The 24,623-nt window shown below is 51.1% G+C and overlaps 1 protein-coding gene across 2 annotated transcripts in view; it reads left to right on the top strand.

Annotated features, from left to right (window-relative positions):
* The window catches only part of LOC119436857 (uncharacterized), a 334,612-nt gene that overhangs the window by 130,748 nt on the left and 179,241 nt on the right, over positions 1–24,623 (top strand). Inside the window, exon 1 of one of the 2 annotated variants that reach the window (XM_049660039.1) lies at positions 4,869–5,549. The exons of the other annotated variant lie outside the window; for it this stretch is intronic. Within the exon in view, the coding sequence (XP_049515996.1) occupies positions 5,433–5,549 (117 nt within the window). The 5' untranslated portion in view covers positions 4,869–5,432. Of the gene's footprint in view, positions 1–4,868; positions 5,550–24,623 lie in introns of those variants that run through there. 2 annotated transcript variants of the gene reach the window in all.

The raw sequence follows: 24,623 nt of genomic DNA, 5'->3' as shown, positions 1-24,623 counted from the left end.
CTGCCGCCGGCGATGTTCAAATTCGTATAATATACGTAGGTTGATGTGAGTTTTAAATTGCTCACTTTATTTCGCCTCAGGATTATGCGACACTATATTTTAATGTAACAAAATCAAATGTAATGTTAATGTAACGACACGTTCCAATGTTCGAAGTGTAACTGAACGCGTTCCTCTTCCGCATTAAATGAACTTGTAACGGGCCGGAACTCGTTCCCTGCAAGATTTGGAAGGAACGAGCTTTCGTTCCTGTTATAGAGGAACGTGTACAACACTGGTGGGTACGGAGAAGTTTGGGAATCTGCGCATTGTGAGTTAAGCGTTTAAGTGTATGCTATTACGGCGTTGTCAGCAACCCCATTACTGAGGTATAGGTTTCTAATCTTTTTTGGCACTCCTATAGTGGTGAATTAATGGACTAAGAGTAAGCAACGTCCTAACCTTGGGCACGTGATGTGTGGACAGTACTCCCCATCCACAAGAAATAATATATATATATATATATATATATATATATATGGGATTACGTGTCCGTCACGGTCGCCGGACTTTTCTTTTTAGCGACTTGCTTCTTCCAAAGAGGTCTAAGCAAAGCAAGCTGCTGGAAGCGCGCCTTCTCAGGATATCTCTCCCCTTGTGGTTGTGACCGACCATCGTTGGTGCAGGCCTCTCTCTACAGCGCGGAAGCGGTCGCAATCTACTGTGTAGTGCGCCTAATATGTGGAGCTTCGTTAAGAGCGCGGCAAAAAAAGGAGGAGGTTCAGAAAAATGAAGCCTTGTTTTGGAAAACGGCTCCCGTTGGAGGCCTCTTTTTCCTTTTTTGCCGTGAAACTTTCTCGTTTTAAACTTTCCACGCTGCGCGATAATGCACTTCGTACACACTTTCGGTGAGTCGTTCGCGAAGCGGCCACGAAGCGCTGGAACCTGCCCGTCTACTCCAGGGAATATTGGAGCACGCGCCTTCATGGTCCGGCGCCTCTCGTTCATTTACCCCGTTTAAATTGACCGTTTGAAATTATATATATATATATATATATATATATATATATATATATATATATATATATATATATATTCATTATATGCCCCCATTGGCGTCCATCGTCTTGCTGCCCGCGGCTTATGTAGATACTCGTCGCTTCGTTTCGCCGCCTCTTGAGGTGTGTTAATTGCTAAAGGGAGCAAAAGGAGCGGAAAATACAGAAAAACAAAGTGATTTTCTCATTTTGCTGTCAAATAGAAAAAAAAGAAGGAAAAGAAAAAACAGAGGCCTCTTCAACAACACATCTAGCGAACGTGGCGTGCTCGTTCCAGCTTCGCCCAGCCAACCTCATTTTTCACCCGGTTGCTCCAATATTTCTTCGGCGTTTTGCGAATAAACGAAGAAGCCAGTCATTGACACGGGAGTTCGAGAGCCGTGAAAATCTGGAAGCGTCGCCTGCGTTTATTTCTTTTAAACAGTGCGTACCCAAATATTGGACTGCACGCCAAAGAACCCCAGGTGGTCCTAGTCAAGCCCGAGCTCTCCGCTACGGCTTCTATCATAGCCTCATTGTTGCATTGGGACGGTAAACCCCGTGAATCAATGGGGTTTATGAGTAAGTAGCAATTTGAGGAATTTGTCACTTCCGAGCCACTCGCATTTACTACCGATTTTTTATTTTTTTTTATTTTTTATTTTTATTTTTTTAAGGAAGAGAAGTCAATTGGCAGTGAGTGACTTGGCAAGTGTGAACTATGGGTGAACTGCTTACGTATTCGCTGTGCTTGTAAATTACTCTTCATATAGTTTCCTCCTGTAGTAGTCTGTCCTCTCTGCTATATTCTCTTTTCCTGACCTTTACCTCCAGCCTCCTTTGCTTACCGCTGATTAGGTGCCCAGCGACGACCCATGTCGCCTAAGCTAGACAGTTGCAGTGCGCTCAGCAGCAATTTCCGTTCTTTCTCTTTCAACTATTAAATAAACACCCAGCTGCTGTACTATATAGTACTGCGGCGCAAACCTCGTTTCCGCGCGCGCGCCTCACCTGAGCTGCGCCTCGAGCCCATTCGAAGGGCCGTTCAGAAATCGCTCCGAAAGCTGCTGGTCCACTGACCTCTGCGCCAGTACCCTGCATGCGCGAGAAATGATGTGAATGCGCTACGCGTGTTCGTGGTGTATGCCCCAGCAGGTGGTGGTGGTCTGGGTGCACACGCTCGGAAGGTTGGTCGGGAGGGAAAGGGGCGAGCAGCAAATGTGTCTCCTTGCCTTTCCGCCGCTCGGTTCCTCCTCGTTCGCTGCGCTGATCACGTACGCACGCTGGCTCTCGTAATCTCTCTCTCTCTCGCTCGAGTGGCGCGACGGCCGACCTAACCTAGCGCACGGAGCGCGTGTTCTAGCTGCTCGATGTGGAACGACTCGGCTTGGCCCCCACACTCATACCCCCCCCCCCCCCCCCTCGCCGATTGGGTCCTGCGCGCTGTGTTGTGTTTTGTTTTCCTTCCTCCTATCTCCAGAGCAAAGAGTCGCCGGCCCGCGCTCCTTATCCGATAAGGGAATGCGTTCTGCAGATGGGAGAAGGCAACGCATCCTCGAGGTTGCGATGGGCGGCGGGTTTTTTCATTTCATTATATATATATTTTTTGTTCCTCTGCGTATAGCGCGCCATCCGTCGGTTCTTTTTCGACTTCGTTTGTTGTCCGGCTTCGAATAAAGCAAAACTGCGTGGCGGCAGCCGCTCCGATCTAGCCGAGACTGTCCCCACGAATAAAACGCTCGTTGCTGTGTAAGTTACTTTTGAGGACAAGGGGAAATGAGAACGTTCGGGGTTAGCGAGTTCTTTCTCTCTTTCTTTCTTTCTTTCTTTCTTTCTTTCTTTCTTTCTTTCTTTCTTTCTTTCTTTCTTTCTTTCTTTCTTTCTTTCTTTCTTTCGTTGTCTTCGTTCCCACCGCTTTGGCTCCGAGATCACTCCAGTATATTGCCCGGTTTTGTTGACCAACTACGGGGCCGCGCGTTGTAACTGCGCCAGAAAAAAAAAAAAAAAAAAAATAGGTTTTTATACGGCCTCCTGCGTTGCTTATTCTTTTCCCTATTTCTATTTTTTTTTTTTACTATTCGCATTCATCTGCTGCAGTTAAATGAAGAGGGCTTCTGATGGGCTTCGCGAAATTGCTTGCTGTCGTTTCCTTTGGCTGGAATGCAGCGAGCGGCTGCTCGCTAGAAATGAAGTGGCCGCTGTGAATTGATGACCTCGTCCTTGCCATTTTCGGAGCACGCTAACAGTTATTCTGGTTCGTTGTATGGTATTCGTGTAATTAGTCGTTATGACAAATAGCAGCACGCTAAAGACTCACCGTCTTCCTTTTAACGTTCGTTCGCTTTGGCGACTTACAATTTCCTTACGTACGCGTTCGCTGTTCGTGCGAGTTTTCTTTTTTTTTTTTTTTTTTTGTGGTCGCAGCGTGAACAACGGCCCTGATGCAAATTTTGGAAGGCGTGCAATTAAATGGCATTACGCATCACCTAATTTTATTTCGTAGCGGAAGTTATCCGCTCCTCGCCTTCCTTCGTTATAATATGGGCTTTTCCTTCCCGTTGGCACCTACGTAAACACTTGTCTGTCTATGCATTCTTTTCCCTTCACCAATTCGGCATTTCTGCCGTTCGTCCACGATTGTCGCAAATTTGGCTGGCCGTTTACGACCTGTAACTGCAACAGAAGAACCTGCTGATGGACAAAGAAACGTTTCAGTATACTTGTATGCACTTGTTCTATATACTTGTTCACCGAACAAAACCTGACGTTTTGTCGTAGGTTGGCGTATTCGCGTGCGATAGAGTGTCGTGAAAGAACCAGCGCGCGCGATCCTTGCCGGCATCGTCAGGGAGATCTAGAGAAACGCAACTAGGCGCTGCTTGCTATACGTTACCAGTAGAAGGCCGATAAGCAACTTGTGCAGGTGTCGTCGTGATGCGCGCTCCGGCATCATCCGACTGGTTTGGCAAGTTGGCTTTTCTGCGCCCCTCGCTAATTGACCTGCTGTCGGTGGGTCACCGCGGGCATGTCGCCGTCGCCCTGGTTTCCCCACGTTGCGTGTAGACCAGCCTTGCGATAGACGTATTTGCCCTTTGACCCCCATTTTCTCTCCGAGTTTTGATAGAGCGAGGCTGGCATCGAATCCTTCCAGCCGGCCGCGCGTCAGACTCCGAATGGACGGGTGTGAACTTCCTATTTTAGACTGGCATCATCCTACATGCCCGCATTTTCAAGTGGCAGTTCCTTGCATGCGGTCAATTCTTTGCGTTTCGTCCCTGACACTTCGTTTCGGATACATCCTCCACAGTCGAGTAAAAACGGTAAGGGGATGCAAATGAAGCAGCGGCGCGTCGCCGATGTCTTATTCATATTTAGAGGAAAACGTCATCGGCGGCCATCTTCGAGGTTGTCTCTCGTCGTTGGGGTGACGCGCACATTTTGCCGCCGCTTCTTGCCAGTTCGGGAGCAGAGATGTAGTCCTATACCGCCGTGCCAACTCGGCTGTTTTCACCGTCGGACCATCTGGGCGCGGTCGGTCGGGTCAGCGGAGGCTCCTCGTTCCCGTCCCGCGCGTTGCGCCCCGGAGAAGGGGGCACGTGCGCGTGCACGCCAGCTGTGCGCGTGGAGGTCGAGGAGAGCGCCGCGAGGGGCCTGCGCGCCCGTCCGGCCGATCGACGCTGGCCGCCGCGCTGCGCAGCGAAAGTTTCTCCCCCCCACCCCCTTCTCGGCGCGCCCCTCTTTCCCGTCGGCTGCGTTTGATGGCTTCCCCCTCGGGCTTCCTCGTTCTCGCCGCGGGCCGCCACCGCCGACGAGCCAGTTCGTCAGTCGTCGTCGACGGAGGCCGGTGCAGCAGCTGCCGCGACCGCGTTGCGTTCCTCTCTCTGGGCCGCTGTCGTCCACGCGCGGGCCAACGCCGGTGTCGTCGACTCGGCGCGTGCGTGTTTGCCTGCTGTGCGGCGCGTTGGAGGAAGCCCGCTGGCGCCGGCATTCTCTCTGTGTGTGCGTCGCACTGTGTCTTCTTCCTCCCGGCCCGCGCCGTCGTGGGTGCTTGTGTGGCTGCGGAACGAGAACGTGTCCTTGGTGCTGTCTTTCCCCCCCGTCACCTCTGGCCCGGGTGACGGAGCGCACGGTTGCGTGAGCCTCCTCGGCGCGCGCCACGCGTTCGCGCAACTTAGAGCGGCGCGCGCGCGCACGTGAAGTGTTGTCCGTGACAAACTCGAACGTCTGCGGCGGGAACGGCGGAAGCAGCCGAGTGACGGATGACACGAGCCTTCTGAGCAAAGACAGTGTGCTGCCACCAGCGACTGCGGCGCGCCCCGTGTGTGTGACGCCAGGATCAGCCGTGGGTGCCGACGCGCGTGGCTCGTCGTTCTGTGTGATGTGCTTCGCCGCGGTGGCGGAGTCCCAGCCGGAGGAATGCTGAAGGCCGCCGGCGCGGATAAGGGCCGCCGCTCTCTGCCGAGGCGCCAGCCGCCCAAGAGGGTCGCCTTCGCGGACGACGTTCTCGTCGACGGGGCCTCGGCCGCCTCCTCGGTACGTCGCGTGCTGACAGGTGGTTGCGACAGCCTGCGGCACACGCCCCCGGCGGCACGGGGCTGTGCACCGTCCCAGTGCACGGTGCACGGCCCTGTGGCACGCAGTGCGCCCACGCCGTGCTTAAAATGCAGATGCGCGCGCGCGCTTGTTTGTTTATTTACTGTGCTCTCTCCATATATGCATGTTGAGGTTAGCTAGAGTGGAGTCAACGCATTGGTAATGCGACTGGGAATATATATGTGCGTCGGTTATGCAGCTAGGAAAGTTTACCGTCATGTTTATATGACTTTTCGGCACTTCTGCCTGTGTATACGGTCTCGTGAAGCTGACACGCTTTCATGCATAATATATCGCCCCCACAGAATTTTGCGGAGCACGGGAGTCATGCAAAAGCAACGCGTACACCCCCCCCCCCCCCCCCTAAAGAAAAAAATAATAATCGTGTGAGCCTACGCGTGCCTCGTCGAACTGAATGTTGCAGACTGGTCGTCTGTTTAGGCGGCCAGCGAGCGTTCGTAGCTGGGCTTCCAGGAAGTTTAACCTTTCTATGGCTCCCGCGCTCCCAATGCTTTTGTAGTCGGGTGCAAACCTTCGCGGCTCGCGAAATGGAGCAAAAAATACCCCTCCGCGCCATTTATTTCTGTTTTTCACGACCGTGAAATGATGGTTGCCATTTTTGGCTGAGTCCGGTATCTCAGCCTGTGCACTGCGCTGTAGAGTCAGATTTGAACGTTCGAGCGTAACCTTATAAAATTCCTGTCAACAGAATGCAGAGATTTCCCGAGTATGGCGATCACTTTGACACCTGGTGGTGTACTCAACGCACACCTACCGAGGTGCGCACTTTTTGGTACGCGTGTGTAATGCGGAAGGCATTCGAGCGGATCAGAACCACACGATATCGCCAATTCTTCCTCTGACGTAACTAAGCTATATGGTCATTAAGCAATTCCGAGGTAGCAAGAGCTTTGAGGGCTCGACACGGTGCAGACGCAGTCGTTGACATTTTCCAGTGGCAAGGCATGAGGCTCTCGGATAACTATTCTTTAAGGACGTCGTCACGAAAAAAAAAAAAAAAAAAGAGAAGGGGGGGGGGGGGGGGCACTCAATCGGCTGAGTAATTACCACGAGCTGTTGAAGGGCTCTTGCGGGTTATGTGCTTCCCGTCCGCGGCGCTGTTGTCATTAGTCGCTGGAGGGCGCGAAAGGTTTCAGGGCGATAAACCGCATGCGCGCCGACACGCGTGCTGATTAGAGGCGGTTGGCCTCTCTCTCTTGCATCACTCCCTGTCGCTGCTTTTACTGTTGGATGCTTTCGCGTAGTTTAGATTACGGCGCGTCTGGTGTACACTGTGTGCACCGAAGAAAGGCGCGCGCATTTTACGGTTACGTTGACGGAGCTAGGCGAAAAAGCGCGCATGGCGTCGTACCAACAATGTCGCAGCTTGCAAAGCAGCCATCACGCAACGGTGTTGCTTTCATGTAGACGTTTCATGGAAGACTGACGATTTGTCGACTATAATGCTGTGTTTGTTCATTATGAGCGCTAAGCGCTCTCAGAAGTCACGTAAGGTCGCCGGTTGATGATTCAGCGTTTTGGAATTGCAACACGGAACACGAGAAGATGCGGCGCGTGTAATGTCCTTTTTATTGAGCCCCTGTGTTTCGCGCTGTGATTGCAAAACACGGAAGCGACGCGTTACTCGGCACTGCTTTATAGAATTTAGATAAACAGGCATAAAGTGTCTCAGCCAGCCTTTCTGAGGCACTTTATCCATGTTTATCCAACTTCTGTACCACAGTGTGCTTGCTACTTCATCTGGCGGCCGCCTTCTTCATTCAGCACTGCTTACGTTTGGGATAGCTGTTTACAGAACAGAAATATGTTGTGCTGAATGGTATATAAGAAAACAAATGGAGCAAGACGAACAGGTATATGCAGGCTCAGTGTATAATTTCTGTTGAGTAACTCGGCACAATGTGTATACGGACAACCAGAAAATGGCCGAGTTGCTGTCATGAAGCAAGCGCCCGCAATGACACATTTTCGTTGAGCTAGTTGACGGGATGTTGCAGTTATGTACAGTGCGAGCAGACGTAGCTCTAAATCTCGTCCTCGCCTCCGTCACGTCTGCTCGCGCTGTATCTGTATACTTGCAAATGCCGGCAGTAGCTTTCGCAGGCTGCCAATTGTCTGTCATTCAACAATATACGAGCCACTGCTTTCGTGAATGTCGGCCAGGTATCGAGACCACGCATACGTTGGGAAACGCTATCGCTGTAACAGGAACGTTTTAGCACATACGTCGCCTGGTGGCACCTGCTCATGCGCGGCTCAACATGGCCAACGTTTCCACAAGGGGGCTTCGACTGACGAATACCCTGTGGAAGCGTTGACTCCAGAGAAATCATCCTTTCTTCGGCCACTTTCTATCGCATCATTTAGAGGTCACTTAGATAGCTGCAGCCAAGTAGACTGACGTCAATGCTTTGCGTTGCTCACTCCTTCCAAGGATTTCTCTGCCGCCGCTAGCAGTTGCAAGAACCGTGTTACGTTGGGCGCGAAATATACGCCTTTGTCGTGCGTTTGCACATTTTATGCGGCGGCGTTGGAATTCCTATATGTCACGCATTGTAGCTGTGTAATGTAAACTGTCAGCGTCCGTATATCCTGCTTGCGACTCCGTTCTTCGATGCGGGATATAAAGAGTACGTGCTCGTAAACTGTGTTTGCTGTCTTTCGATCGGATTTTCTGGTCATGGAAGACGCAGGGTCGGTGCGCGTACTCCACGGAGGTAATCCGCTAAGTTCATGAGCCGATCGTGTCGCATGGGATGTCGTAAGAACGCCTTCATATGCATGTGCACACAGATGGGCGCACAACTGCAACCCGGTGTTCATCTTCAAAAAGCATGTCTATATAGCAGGAACAAAAATTACCAGTAAAGTAACAGTAGTGCCCCCCCCCCCCCCCCACACACACACACACACACACACGCCCAACCCCACCCATACCGCGGCTCTTTTTCCAATTAGTGTATAAGGACTAGCAGCAGTCTTTTTCAACGTATTCCGACCTGCGCATGTCGCTTAATTAGCCCGCTGGCTTCTGTTTTGAGGACCGCGACACATTCGACGGAGGCGCCTGCCGCAAACACGGCGTCGCCTTATTTTTGATGAGCTATTCGCCACGTAGATAATATTGCTGCAGCGGTTTCGCATCGCTACTGTGTGGTCGCGAATTGATATACGCTGCTCTGACGGAGGAACTATAGTGTAAAAATTCATATCGCGAAGGCAGTAAGTACAACAGATCTGTAACAGTGCTAGCAAATACCCATGGCGCTAAACTGGAACAGCAGTAATTGCGATACATAGAGATAGAGCGAGAACATCCGAGTTAGACTGTGTCCTCGATTTGACCAACGATTTTTACGATGACCGCAATTTTTAAGCATACACGCGTTTTTCGGACATCGGCCGTCTAGTTCATTCTGCGGGCTGGAAGCCATTGGCGTTCGCTCTTTATTTTTATTATTATTTTTTTTTTTGCGGACCGAGTTTCTAGCGAAGTAATGCCGGCGGCTGTTAGAGCGTATGTTGCTCAAGCGGGCGGGCGCTCGCGCCAGCTGAAAGCGTAGTCATTGACCCCGCCAAGCTGCGACGCCGAATGAGCGCGTTTTCTCGTCGTTCTGTTTGTTTGCCGTCGCGCCAACCTTGCGGGAGGGGAGGGCGTTGTTTCGGCTCCTTCCGACAGACTGGTCATTTAAAGCGGAGCAATCTTCTTCCAGCCGCGGTCTTTTGCGTCTGCCTTTTGCTGTCAGGCCCCATCCACCGCGGCGGCCTCTGGCGAGCACGCGCGCGTTTCCCATTACTCGCCGGCGAGAGCGCTCGCCTCTCATTCGCAGCGTTTCCGCTAGGCACTCCTCCCCTTTTGGCTGACGATGCCACTGCCGTCGTCGAAGCAGCAGCACTCCTCGCGACTGCGGGATGCGAACCCATGCGACGTTCACCCCCCAGCCTCCTTCGCCACCGTGTGCGACAGCTCTCTCTCTCTCTCTCTCTCTATCTCTCTTTGCACTCTTTCCAACCCCCTATATCCCCCACTCCAGTGTAGGGTAGCAAACCGGAAATTCGGTTCTGGTTAACCTCCCTGCCTTTCCTCTCTTCCTCTCTCTCTCTCTCTCTCTCTCTGTGAGATTGCTTTCGACGCCCGATTGTCGTGTCTCGAGCAACAACAAAAGGCTTTCCTAACTCGCTATACATGGTATAGCTGCTAATTCGGTGATTTCAAACTGGGGAGAACGTTACGTAGCAGGTGCGCGTTCATATTGCCACTAATAATGACACGAGTGTACAGTGAAAACGTTACACTGCACCCGGAATGGCGCGGAAGGACACATGTATACTGTATACGCAGACGCGAAGACACAGGATAAAGCGCGGCCTGGAGCATGTGTCCGTTCGCGTCTATCAACGTTTCATGTATCATGGCAGGTACCCGCCGTGGTTGCTCAGTGGCTATGGTGTTGGGCTGCTGAGCACGAGGTCGCGGGATCGAATCCCGGCCACGGCGGCCGCATTTCGATGGGGGCGAAATGCGAAAACACCCGTGTACTTAGATTTAGGTGCACGTTAAAGAACCCCAGGTGGTCCAAATTTCCGGAGTCTCCCACTACGGCGTGCCTCATAATCAGAACTGGTTTTGGCACGTAAAACCCCATAATTTTTTTTAATCATGGCAGGCACGGACAGCACGCCTTGATTAAGCAGGAGCGTAGTTTCACTTAAAGTAATGCTTTTGTATCTTCGAGGCTGTTGTATTATATAGAGCCCGCACATTGCGCGGGGTTCGAGTATGACGTCTTACGCCGTTGCGTGACGTCACAGTGTGCTTATGACGTGACGCTCAATGGCTTCGTATGCGCGCCAGCGTCGTCTTTCTGCTTTTGCGTTTAATGTCCCGCGTTCGTGGCTCTCTCGTGTATAGCCTTTTTGTTGTGGTTGTTTTTTTCCGGCAGTTGTTTAAGTTGTTTGTTTACGAGCGTATGCACGTTTTAGCACCCGGCCCTTGGTGCCACGTTTTGTCAGTAGCCAAGGAACTGTGGTATCTGGAAACAAATCCCGCATAAAAAAACGGCGTTTCGCAGCAGTGTTAGTAAACCGTCGATGCCTGAAGAAATAATACTCAGTGTTTTATTTTTAACGTTCTAATGTTTATTCCAGGAATGAACCGCAGATAGTTTTTCCGCTTCAAGCCGGTGAAGGTGCTGAAGTATAAATAATATTGCGTTTAAATGTGAATCAATTACAAAACAACATGGATTCGCGATTCGGCCGTCGTAATTAAAAAAAAAACTGATTTGCTGTTTGAGGTTAGGTAAAGTGAAAACAAAGATTAATTTTGCAAACTTGCAACGTGGACTTCGTTAGCGTTGTCAAAAGATTTATGCTTCATAAGTTAGTACACGTCGCACCTGGTATGACTGATTTTCACGATTGTTTTATTAGCATATAAAAATTTAGGCCACGATAAAGGCCACTGACGTATATTTGTTGCATGATGATATCTAGTTATTATTTGTTTTATCACTGAGTAGTTCCGTGGAAAACAAGTCCAGCAGCGTGGGCACCTATAATGGTCTTGAGAAATTAAACCAGTCACAAGACGAAAGAGAGAGAACAGACGTCGCGCACACAATCAGCAGGGTGCCGCGTCTCTTCTCTGTCCTTTGTGTTTTGAGTGGCTTAAATTCTCAATAATATGCACCAACTGACCCAGATCGCAACTCTACTACCTATAATGGTGTACTAAAGATGAGATAGTGCTGCAGGTCCTGCGTGCGAGCTGTTCGGCAGGGCAGCATCACCCAGCCAGCAGCCACGGCTGTTTATATCGAAATCACGTTCCATTTGGCAAAAGTAGCCAGAAAAGAAGGTTCCATTTCCCTCCACACAGGGTTCAAACCAGGGTCCGCCACGTTTCAACTGTCGTGTCGTAATCGTGTGCGTTATTCTTGTCGTGGCCTTGTTAGACGGCTTCCTTCTTTCGTCGGGCCAGCCCACCGCTGTTTTGGGCAGCAGTTGCCCTCTATTCTATACCCGCTATGGTAGCTGCACTGCCGCGTTGCACAGTGCTAGCGGTGCGCGCGCCGCGGGCATTGCCTGCGCACTCGAGCGCGCCTGTGTAGCTAGCGTGGTCGGCACAAGCACCGCGTTGCGCCGAATCCGCCGTGTTCCTGTCCTCTTTGCGCCAGGGCCCATTCATCTCTCGCTTGCTTTTGCCGGCGCGCTGCGCTCGGAGCGGCCGCGTATGGTGACGCGCGGCCAGAATCGCCTCTCTTTGTGCGGACCATTAATATCTAAACCGCCGGGTCCTGATTACTTCTTTCTGTGGGCTCGCGCGGCGTGACGCGCGCTCCCCGCGCTCTTCCGATTTCCTGTGGCGTACGCGCCGGGCGCTTTCAAGAGCACCTCGCGCGCCTGCTGCTGTGGAACGGAGGAAGGGGGGCAACGTGCCCGGGCTTCTGACAAGGAAACGAGCCTTCCAGGCACCAAACATGTGTCCCGAAGGGAGGTCCTGCGATAAATCAGACGCGCAAGCAGCGCTCTTTCGCTCGCCGCGTCTCTTTAGGGAGGGCCGTGACGAATGGGCGCTGCGCCGAACGAGGAGCGAGCCTTTCGGAGCGGCTCGGCAGGGCAAGTTCACGCTTCTGTCTATATAGACCTTGTATGCATTCTCTCTCCCGTAGTTCGCGCAGATCCGATTGGGAAGATCGGGTCAGAACGCGCAAGCGGAGCGGCCTTTGCTGCGCGCTGACATGTTTGCTATATACGCAACCGAGTAAATGTTGGCAGCGATCGCGCGATGACACGCCCTCACGCTGTGCGTACATCCGCTGTACGGTTTATAGTGACGGCACTATATGGAGGGCGTGCGAGATTATGGGCGCTTGATTCGGTCAGCGCCTGTGGCTGTCGCCTTCGCAGTGCAATACGGACCTCTTGTGTTAATTTTAGCGGCTATAGATCTGTTGCCTTAGCGCGGGCTTGTAGAAGGGCCAGTATAGGGCGTAGGCTGGACGGTTAGCGTGGTAACGCTCTATACTCTGTCGTCATCATCACTCATCCCGTATTTTCTTTCCCTTCAGCTCTTACAGCATGTAGAGCGGCTGGCTATAGCTATAGAGCACACTACAGCTCAGGCCGACCTGTCTGCCTTCCCTTCAATAAAATCTCTCTTTCTCTCTGATCATCCACCGTGTCACGTTGGACACCTCTACAACTCGTAGGTGTTTCGGTTCTGAGGGAAACGGAAAATATGCTTAAAATTAAATTACGGTGTTTTACGTGCCAAAACCACGATCTGATTATGAGGCCCGCCGTAGTTGGGGACTCCGGAATAATTTGGGCCACGCAGGGGTTCTTTAACATGCACCTAAATCTAAGTAGACGGGTGTTTTCGCATTCCGCCCCCATCGAAATGCGACCGCCGTGGCCGGGATTCGATCCCGCGACCTCGTGTTTAGCAGCTAGCCCAACACCATAGCCACTAAGCAACCACGGCGGGTGGAAAGTATACTGAGAGGCTAGAAGGGTCTCGGCCCTTAGCACCCTGCGTGATGATTAGGATATATATATATATATATATATATATATATATATATATATATATATATATATCGTACGTTTATCTAGTTCAATTGCTCACAAGGGACCCTGATCATGAGTTACAGAAGAATAAAATTGGCTTGGAGTGCATACGACCGGCATTACAAAATCCTGACTGGGAGCTTACCACTGTCGTTGAAAAGGAAAGTGTACAACCATTGCATTCTGCCGGTACTGTCATAAGGGGAAGAAACTTGGAGGTTAACAAAGAAGCTCGAGAACAAGTTAAGGACCGTACAAAGAGCGATGGAACGAAAAATGTTAGGCCTAACGTTAAGAGACGGGAAGAGAGCGGTGTGCATCAGGGAGCAAACGGGATAGCCGATATTCTAGTTGACAGTAAGAGGAAAAAAATGGAGCTGGGCCGGCCATGTAATGCGCAGGATGGATAACCGGTGGACCATTAGAGTTACAGAATGGATACCACGAGAAGGAAAGCGCAGTCGAGGTCGGCAGAAAGCCAGATGCATGGGATGATGAAGTTAGGAAATTTCCAGGCGCAAGTTGGAATCACCTAGCGCAAGACAGGGGTAATTGGAGATCGCAGGGAGAGGCATTTCGTCCTCTGCAGTGGACATAAATATAGGCTGATGATATATATATATATATATATATATATATATATATATATATTTATAATCATATATATATATATATATATATATATATATTTATAATCATGAGCACATAAAGCCAGCAGACAATGAAGCCAAGGGAAGCATCGGGGGAAATTGTTAAGTGTCGCTAAAATTGGAATGTAGAAAATAATGAAGAAAAGGGAAATGAAAGTGAACGAGCGAGTGAGTGAGTGAAATAACTTTTATTGGAGGTCCGGCGAGGACGCGAACTCGTCGCGCACCCGGCTATAGTCTGGGTTATATTTGTTGGTCGCGCTGAGCCCCGGATATGATGATGGCACGAACGACGGCCTTCCAGTTGCTGTCTTTGAATACTATCTTATTGAAATTTATGTGTGCTTGTTGAGGGCTAAGGTGGGGAGAGAAAAGAAAAAAAGTGAACGAAACGATAACTTGCCGCCGGCGGGAGCCGAACCCGAAACCTCCGCCTTGTATAGTGCAACGCACGCGCAATGCGGAGGTTGCGGGTCCAGTTTCCACTTTCAAAAACTCCTGCACATACACCATGCTTCATGGGGTGTATTGACCCTTTTCGCGGCGATCCTGTGGGCGCTGCCATGTTTGATCACGTGGTGACGCGTCCATTGCTTGCCTCAACTGCCTCCGTTGCCTCCTTGTTTACAATGGAAGTGTATGACGCCGGCGCGGCTAAGAAAACCTCTGTTTTCGGAGATATCGTAGACGGTGACTAGGTGGACGACACGAAGCTTCGATCACAGCTTCAGAGAACATGCAAACGCGCTTTCGAAGCTGATTAAGCTATGTCCAAACGGCGCAAGCAGCGTATATGATGCTTGTTCTAAAAGCGGGGCTAAATATGTATTCCAAGCTATCCAAGCTTTCCGATTATGAATTCAGTCAGGATTAGTCTGTTTTGCTCTTTGTTCTTTATTCGGCAAATATTTTGAAGCAGTGGCTTGTCAGTTTCTGACTCGGTGAAGTTCCTCGGTGCGGCCATTATCTGATTATTTTCTGCCTAATCGCTCGCGGGTGTGCTCAGTTCCGATAGATTTGTTCTTGCTGCGGTGAAGGCTTGAAACGTAGCTGTTTTGTACATTGTAATACCTTGTAGCAAATATATATTACAGCTAGTAACTGGCTTACTCTTGTGGACCGTCACGAAACATTCAACTTCGACCATTCGTGCGCCTTCGGTGTAGTCCGTCATTTATTGTGCGTATACAGTGCGCATATATTCAAGTGTGCGCCCATTGACTTATTCTTGATACGTCGGCGATAGAGTGGGCGTAAGTCTTCCTGCCATTTGGGACAGATGTGTGTGTATATATAATGTGCGCGAAACTTACTACGACAGGAAGCGGCGCTACTCCCTTTGTCATTGTTTAACGAGTAGTACTCACTGTTGCCGAAATTCTGGGGATGAAGCCCTTTATTTGAAGGTTAGCGATACAAGGCTAGCGGATGAGCAAATTTCTGTATCCTCGAGGAAAGCCGTACATCACGAAGTGCCGGTAACACGTTCGGACAGTTGCAGCAGTGGTCCGCGAACTTGGCCACACAGATTAATTCTATTCCTTAACATGCCAGTCACTATTTTTGCAGCCAACTACTGCACACCTTTTCAATCCACATGATTCAATCTAGCATGATTGGAGCACAGTGTGTTAGCGAAAACTCAGTTGCATTTCCGACAGCTGATCGCACAGAAGCAAGGTATAGAAGCGGTAATGGTTTCGTATTCGTGCGCGGTCGCTGAGGTGAGGTATGGCGCGCCGCCGTGAGCGCCATCTCGTTTCTCTAAAGCAAACTGCTGCGCGAAAAGGGTCAATACGATAGAGAGTGGTCGAACTTATTGCGGCGTCCCTTATTGTGCAGCCGTTATGTTAAATCACCCCACCCCCACTTTATAGTTTAATGGGATGCGGAAATTTGCTCGCGGGTCGCAACCCTTATCAGATTCGTTTCAGGGCGTTGTGTCGAGGAGGATTATATATATGTATATATATATAGTGGGCTGGCCGACGCGGCATGGTGCAGTGGGATGGCTCGCAAGCAGCCGGATTGCGTCCCCGTTCTGCCTTGTTGTGCACGTTATTTTTGTTGGTCAATCTCGCGCTGAGCCCCGGATGATGATGGCACGAACGACGGCCTTCCGGTTGCTGTCTTCGAATACTATCTTGTTTAAATTTATGTGCTTGTTGAGGGCTAAGGTGGGGAGAGAAATTAAAAAAAAAGTGAGTATTGTGATGGAACAATGCATTGTATTATCAATGGCACAAACGCGCATTTCCATCAAGAAAGAGCGCGGTCGCGGGCGCGTTGTAGCCTGATCGATTATGATGTAAGCCGCAAAACGCCGCCTTGCATCTTCAATGTAACGTGGTTTAGTCGAGAGCATATATAGTTACATTTGTCTGACGGAGGTTAGCTTTATTGCCGTGTTTCATAGTTGTCAGATGATTGTCGAAGCCACTGTTTGTGCATGCTCTCAGCCATTTCCTTGTGTCCTTTCGCATATGGGAGGGAAATCTCGCTTCACGTTCAAGCTTGCTCCAAAATCCTCCTCGGTCTTGGTTCTTATTCCTTGAGTAAGCTCGAGACATTTTTTTTTCTCTGCTGTCGCACGCGTTTGTTTTCGCAGACAGTCACATTTAACTATGTACTGGGTTCGCGAAATTATGTCGCTTTCAGGCACGGACATGTATAGCTCGTGCGGTTAGCTTATTTTATCCGAATGTGGAGCCTCCTGCATACGCACGTTCATGGGCACATCTCAAAGACATCTCAACTTGGGGCGTCAAACTGTGGCAAATTTCTCGAGACAAGGCTGGTCCCAAGGTGACCGCCTTTGTCTCGCTAAGTGTCCTTGTTCCCACTCCTATTTCCTTCGCGGGTTCTACCTTGCTTCCTCGTAACATTCGGCGCTCGGGCCTGTTTGCTGGCCGCGCAGCGGGCTTGCTTTCATTCTCACAGACATGTGTACAACACCGCGTATACGCATACGACATTCTCGCCATCTCGGTGGCAGTCATGCGCCGGCGCAGTCACTGTGAAGGGAATTAATTGACCGGCTGCCAAATCAGTAAAACACACTGTGCGTCCATTTGACCATATGTGCTCTTCGGTATATAGTTTGCTTTTCTCTATCTTCCTCTCTAACTCTGGATGGTACGCTTTCTTAGCCGGCGCGCGGGTTGCCTGAGCGCGCTCCTTGGACAAATATTTGATATCTGCGACTCCGTTCTATCTGTACCTATAATAGTGTGCCATCCGTATCAGTTCTGCGCATGTTCTGTGGCGTCCACGCACGCGTATATATAAACTGCTCGCGCGCATCTCCTATATAGCACGGGCTTTCCGAGCGCTTCTAAAGGGGTACGTGCAGCCATGCACAGCTGTAGCGGGCCATCATCTGTTTTCTCTTCGCCGAGCGAGCGCGAAGAGCCTATATGTATGCATTGACCAGAATATTTTGCGATGGGATCGAACGTCTCGGCGTCCGCAGTATATACGAGCGACGAGACGGTCCATCGTCGCCCGTGTACTGTGTGCGGGCTGTCCGTTTCGTTTTTCGCAAACTTCCGCGGTCACATCGCTCCCTCCTTACCATGGCTTCTGTTTAAACGAATTCGACGTCCATGACAAGCCGTATAGAATGCGCCGATCACTGCTGCGTATACGCTCTCAATGCGAACCTGGAGCAGAGAGAGGTGATTGTGTCGTCGCGCTGAGACGCTCGAACGCCTTTGTTAAATCATTTCCAAAGCGACTGGAGACTTGTAGCTCAAGGCATCCCGCAGCAACCCTATATAACGGTAGCATGACTGTATAGTTGGCAGGGAGGGCTAGGTGAGATGTGACTCGTTCAGCGACGGGATGTGCAAGAAGTTACGCATAAATTTGAGGCACTGCTTTAATTGCTCTGCGTACATGTTTGGAGAAAGAAAGAGGGTGTCGAAATGGGGTTCCGTTCCGGGGCCCGGCCACCTCCTGTTCCGTCGAGTCACACCGAAACTTGCCGTTGCACTTCCTCGCGTCACCTTGCTCGTCTCATGAAAAATGAGAATTGTGACGGATATGTTTTTGCACTGGGGCTCGCGATGAACCATCTTTTTCTCGAGGGCAGAATGCGTATCGTATATAAATTGACGTCCGTACAGCTTCCGCGAAATTTCGGAATCTTGCTGAGGTGGCGGAATTGTGCAGCCAAGTAACCAAGTACAATTTAGTCACCAAGTACAACCGATGCATTAGAAGTTGACACGGAATACTGGAAAGACAACCGTTTAGCGCATACGGGATGCGGTACCTGTTATTCGGAATCCCCGGCTAGTATAGTTGTTCTTCCAGCAGTATTTGTCGTTCCAGCAGGGAAGAAAAAGAAAACGGTTTCATTGGCGTTTGTAGTTCAATGCGAGATGTGGCCCTGGGAAACAGCTTCTGATTTTAACGACTCCTTGATTCGCTAGCGGTTGTTGCGCCCACCAGGCTCGATCATCGACGAATATGCAATGCACACATGCAGCTTATGATGGAAGTGGGCCTCTTGCACATCATGCACCCTCGTTGAAAGCATGCTACTGCCTCATTCCTCGTTAGAATGGACGTGGACGCGCGCGTGTGCCGCTAGTGCGCTGCAGGTGTGAGGAGAATAATCTAGCATGTTCGGGGGCTTTTTTGTGCTTGTTACGATTTCCAGCGTGACCTTCTTCGGGCTGTTTTAAACCGACTGAACTCCATGACATTTTCAGGGGCACAGATTGCATCGAGTGTTCCGGGCTCAAAAGTTAACGCGGGCACTGCTGCAATTCGGGAAGTCGAGTGGCCTCACGTGACCTGTTTCTAAAGTGGTATCGTTTCCACGTGTGCGCCTAGCGATAGTGTTCCGGGCCCTCTCCGTCATTTCTTTCGGGTTGCCCTATATCCCTGTTACCACTGTGTAGGGTAGCAAACCGGATAGGCGCGACTGGCCGACATCTCTGTTCTTATTTTCCTCTCTCCCTCTTTCGGCCTTCATTTTCGGTGCCTTGCAAGGTACTCTGTAAAGCGCTATAGCTTCAAACTTCAGGCCTTTCTTATGCTGTATGATCAGGCATCAAGCATTAACTGCGATGCCGCTCGGACCGTTAACCAGTTAGATAGAGTAAAAGAAAATTGTGTCAAATCCGCGTCAATGGGAATCGAACGCATGCCGCATGCATGGTCCAGTTGTCCATTTCGCCCCCCCCCCCCCCTTTTTTTTTTTTCTTGCAAATTTTTTTCCGCCCCGGTTGCCTCAAATAAACCTTAAATTCGCAAGCCGACGCGCTTATTACCGCGCTGTACCGTGTATACTCACGCAGGCCTACACGGATATTTTCACGGTATAGTGAAGTAAACACAGAAAGCGTCACTTATATGATGGGCATTGCCAGTGTATTTTAGCACCTTTTGCCTCTACCATATAGCGCGTGCTCCTATCCGCCCAGTCGACCACAGATTATTCTGTGAGATGTGTTTGAGTACGCATGTAAACCACACAAATGTATTATTACAGAGTGCGAGCTCTTTATGTGAGCCGTGTGCTTGAATAACTATCCGGCCTTTATGTTCGTGAAACCTGCGCCCCGGCTATATCGCTCAAAGTACACAGACACTGCAAAGGGTATGTGGCTGTTTGCGGCGTAGGCAGCGTCTGTGCCGGTTCTGTCGAAGGATCACTTGACAGCGCGAAGAGAGCGAAAACGCGCCCGAAATGTTAGACATGCCAATCCCCTCAAATCGCGAGTGTCCGATTTCTGCCCCCTTTGTTCCATCGACCGGTCGCCTCCTCTGTTCACCCGATTCTTTTCCGTGCGGCGGCCTCCGAAACTGAAAACAAAAGGGGGAAGCGGAGAAAGTGTACCCACGGGCAAGACCGTTCCACATCAACCCGACTCTCGTTGCCTAAGGCGTGTTGTTGGTTTCTTCTGTTGTTACAGCGTCCCAGAGACAGAAAAAAAAGCACACACATATATAGAACAGCGAGATAGAAAGAGGAGCGTAAGTGAGCGTTTTATTTCGAGCCTCGAGTTGGTCTCGTTGCCCCGCTCAGAGCCGCGCCGCGAAGTCGAGAGAAAAAAAAAAGGCAGTCGCGGCAAATCCGCGAAGCGCGCCGAAGAAAAAGAAAGAACGCCTGCGGTGCGTTGACTCCACAGCAGGATCCAGCTCAGTCAGTCGGCTAGCTCGAACTCGTTGGCTACGCCGTACGGCGCTCTCCACGCGGACGCTTATTTCAGCATTCCGCTCACACGACTTTTCTTCTTGCTTTCCCCTTTTCGTAAGAGTCTGTCTCTATTCCCAAAACGCTAGTTTCCCTGTGTGTGTGTGTGTGTGTGTGTGTGTGTGTGTGTGTGTGTGTGTGTGTGTGTGTGTGTGTGTGTGTGTGTGTGTGTGTGTGTGTGTGTGTGTCATGAGCGTGTGCGTGCGTGTGATTTTCTTTTGTTTTCTTCTTAGTGTCTTACTACGCCCTGCTTTCCGTCTGTTTTCCCCCCTTGGTGCTTGATTTGGTTGCATTTGACGGTGAAGCATTTGGCCGAGCTTTCGTCGCGGTGATCTTGCTCCGAGGTGAAGGGAGGCAGGTGCTGGCGTTTTAGCGCTCCACTTGATCTCGACGTGCCTTCCCCTCGCGGGGGCCACTTCGGTGCTGTGTTCGCGCATACCAATGACGGGAGCGTTATTTATTTCGCTAACTTCCTTAACAGAAAGCACTGCGCAACGTTTGGTGCGCGATTTCTCACCTGGAGAGATGACCGCGCCTCCAACAAGGACTTCGCCTATATGCGCCCTAAGCTGTAACCGGCCTACGGATTCACAGAGCCTACTAGCACGTAACGTTGGTTTGCGCTGTTGACAAGCCTCTTGACTTGAGTGTTGCGACTGGCCGTTGCTTTGTTGCCGAGCCGACCTTACGTTTGCGAGCAGGTTTGTGTTTCCGCGGCTCCAGAATTGTGCTGGAAATATCGGCAGCATGGCTGGCGCACACGCGCTTTCGCATCATTTCATGGCAGCTTATTTGCTTTCACCGGTTGTCCGATAATGAACGTGTGCCTTAAAAGTTTGTATACAATGCCAACCATACCTAAAAACATGAACTGCGAGTGATTTTGATTTGTAGGTACTCTTTTCTCTTTGCACCTGGATCAACCGATTTGTCGAAGTAACGCGTGAATTTTACAAAAAATGTCTGCAGGCACGCAAGAATGGTTCCTGATTGGCCAGCATGGTAGATATCTATCGTGTGATCAGCTATTCTTATCGATTGTGCGTGGATGTCAGCGAATCACGAGCATGCACTATACCTACAGGTGTCGGATTGACCGCGGATTGGTTAAAACAGAAAGATGCCGCCAGGGCCCGAAGTACGTGTGTGGGTGTGTGTCCGACGTCACGCGGGAAGCATTATCAAATCACACTTTTTATGCCTATGGGCGACGCTTCGGACACAGGTCGAGCACGGAGACGGTGTTTTACAGGAATGCGGAAGGCTTGTCATACCTATGAGGAGCTTAACCTGACCGTTGTTTCGCGAGCCTTCGAAGTATTGTTAGAGGTCGCGTTTCGTATATACCAGAACTTCCCCGAGCCGTCGATTCCGTCGATAACGATGGCGTGTCGACGCGCGAAGCAATAGGTTTAGCGGCTAAAAAGGGATAAATGAAATACTCCTTCTCAGATACGGCCAAGAACTCCGAATGGTTATCAGCGTTGTCGCGCGTTGTCAACTGTTCTCAGTCGTGCACGCTGCTTTCGCCTAAACATCAGGGCCCCACTCATGTACAGTATAGAGGGCCGTGTAAGGGGGTATATTACTCGCCCCTCTTCTATACCCTCCACAGAATCCGGAGTGCCGGCGCAGCCCGCGTTCTCCTGCTATGCTCAAAGCCGCGCTCACTCTGGTCCGTTTTTATCCCCGGCGGTCGTTGAGAGTGACACGGACGGTGCCCTCTGTCCCCAGCCGGCGAGTTGAATGCGCAGTCCGGCGCTATAGCTGAATTGCCGCGAAAACGGGACTGGGAGCGCGAGCGGAGACGCCGCCCATAATCGGGGCCGCAGTGTGCTGGGGAAGGAACGAAGCGGTTGACATGTACTCAGTACACACACGGCGCGGACTGCGCGCGCACGGTGAATGGGAGCAGCAACGCGTTATATAGGGGCGCTCGTTAGTCTAGAAAACTGAATGAAGAAGACTCGATGCCGCGCGCAACGCCTCGTGGCGCCGGCGGAGGAGTCTGTCCGGGAGTCGTTTAGTTTCTTCAGCCGCCCTGCCTGCGCGTTCTCTTATCTCCATTATACGAGGAAGCAAAGAAGGGCGCCGATTACGTTCGTCCGGGGGCCTTCTCCTTGTTCGTGCCTCGGCGCATCGATACCAAAGCGGGGGGGATGTTGACGTCCGGTCCGTCGTCGGCGGCGGCTTGCAACGAGAAGTGGGTCGGATTCCGAGGGGTGTGCCGGCCGCCGGATTGGGGCTATAAATTTGCCAGCGAGCCTCTCCTGGGCCCCGGGCCACGTGTAGCGACGACGACGCGGCGAGGCGTGTATATTTATACGACTCCACGGCGCGGGGCGGTTGGTTGTGTTAGAGGAGAAGAAAAAAATAATAAGTTGCGGATTATAAGTGTACAACGCGGGTGTCTCCACGCATCTGCATGCAGTCGTGCACTGAGCGGGGCCGTCGTCGCTGCCGTGCCGACGGAAGAAAGCCTCGCCCGGTTTCGCTGCCTACCGCGGGTCGAATTAAATGGTGTTGCGGTGAAGAGCGTTGCTCGGGGAGAAGTGTGTCAGCCGGATCGCACGTACGTGGCACGGATGTTGGGATGCTGTTGCTGTGGCAACGCGATCGCGTCCAAGCACGTGTGACTGGAACGAGAGAAGGCGCAGTTGTTTAGTTGGAGTGTTGCTCACGGTCCTGGCTGTAGTGCGAATCACGCCCGAACTGAGTGAATCGACGCGTGCGTGGCCTCAATAAGGTGTTTGAGACCGCCTAAGCGAATTACGAGAAAGGCAGTCGGCTATCGCATCACGCGATGCCATCACGTGTGTCATTTTAGTCTGCAGCTTGAAAGGGAACACAGCAACTGTGGATGCAACTCCTGGAACGATGTACGTACGTTGATGGTATTCAACTACAGACACCAAACGCGTTAGTTTCGTCATTCTTTTTTTTTTTTTCGTCGTTACATTACTGCGAATTGAATCACTCGCTAGCTCATCGTGAGTGACGATATATAATTTGCCGGCGCGCGATGGACAGTTAGTAAGATCTTCAAGGTTCCGTAGTACGGTTTCTTTTACCTTACTAAGTCTCGGTTACCACCTTCTTGTCTTCTTCAGGCAGTTGGTGCAATTTAAATGCATTTCTAACACAATGTGGCATAGGCCAGGGAACAGTTCCTGCACGGTCGTGTCTTACACAGTCATGGGATTGATCGGTTGTGTTTTTACGAAAGTGAGCATACACCTGCCCTGGATGGAATGAAAACGGAAGTCATTGTAGCTTTATTATTATTTTTTTCTTTCTTTCTTAGGTGGGGAATTCGCCGCAAGGCATATCTAGTCAGGCGCGGATCCAGGGGGGATGTCCGGATGTCCTGACCCCCCCCTCAAATTTCTGCATCGCCCCCTCGCTGACAGGGGGATGGCCCTGTCGCAAAAAAAAATATGGCCACCAGCATTCTTCAAAAGTATTTTTCGCGAGTACCATTGGTATTAGCCCTGTAGAAGTAAAGCTAGCTCGCTCACAAGCTTAGTTGTATTCCGTAGGAGTGTGGTGTCGCGAAGTTGCCGTAGTTTTTCTCATAAACACCTTGGACCTCCTGGCGCCGGCCGTGCCTTACTCGTCCCGTCGGTGGCGTCGAATGAACGAGGGGACGTCCCTTTTGCCAAACACTCCGAGGTCGGCTCGAGTGCCTTCGCACCTGATAAACTTAGTTTCCCCTTGGGGTGTCATCGGTTGCCTCATTCGCTGTCATCGGTTCCGCGACCAACCTGCTTAATGAAAGAGATCTCTCGCTGAAGTGTTCATATATAAATAAAAACAACTAACAGCTAAACTAAGAACTACGCATAGGCAACTTTCTTTAGCTGTAGCACTCATTGTGATCAGGATAGGAATAAACTTTATTTGTCCAGCGGTTAAGGCTGTTGGTGCCCGGGGCTAGGCTGCCAGGGGTCCATCGCCGGAGAAAAATCTTTCGAGATCCTCGGCAATGGCCCTGGCCCGCTGGACGGCCCACTCCTGGTCCTCGGGTGCCTCGCTGAGGAGGGCGGCTTGCCATCTCTTAGCGAGGCGCCCCGCTTCAGAAGGTCCTGCTGTTATCTTCCCCCTTCCTCTTGGTCCTTCTTCTTCAGGGCGTTGACATTCCCAAGTATATGGGCCATATCAGCCCGTTCGTGCTCGCACCACGGGCAGCCGGGCGACGGGTGCAGCGCGGGCCACAGGCGGTGCAGGTGATAGGGGTTGGTGAAAGTGCCCGTCTGCAACCGCCTCAGGTCGACTGCCTGGGACCTGTCCAGCCGCCCGTGGGGTTGTGGATATGTCATACGTTCTTTCCTATAGTGTGCAAGAACCTCTCGGTACGAGGCCGGAAACTCCTCGATATCACAGTCGGCGTCCCCGTGGCCCCCAGCTCCGACCGCCGCGATTTGGGTTGTGTTGATAATTCCTCCGGTGGGGTCCCGCACAACAACGGCGGCTGCCCTCTGGGTGATCGCGTCGCGGCGGGTAAGTTGCCTCGTGACGAGATGGGCACGCTCGTGTGGTTGGGCGGGATGCGGTGTGTTT

This window comes from Dermacentor silvarum, chromosome 1 (assembly GCF_013339745.2).
Source record: "Dermacentor silvarum isolate Dsil-2018 chromosome 1, BIME_Dsil_1.4, whole genome shotgun sequence".
NCBI lineage: Eukaryota > Metazoa > Arthropoda > Arachnida > Ixodida > Ixodidae > Dermacentor > Dermacentor silvarum.
The sequence above is the reverse complement of the archived record's forward strand: the minus strand, read 5'-3'. Positions and strand labels throughout refer to the sequence as shown.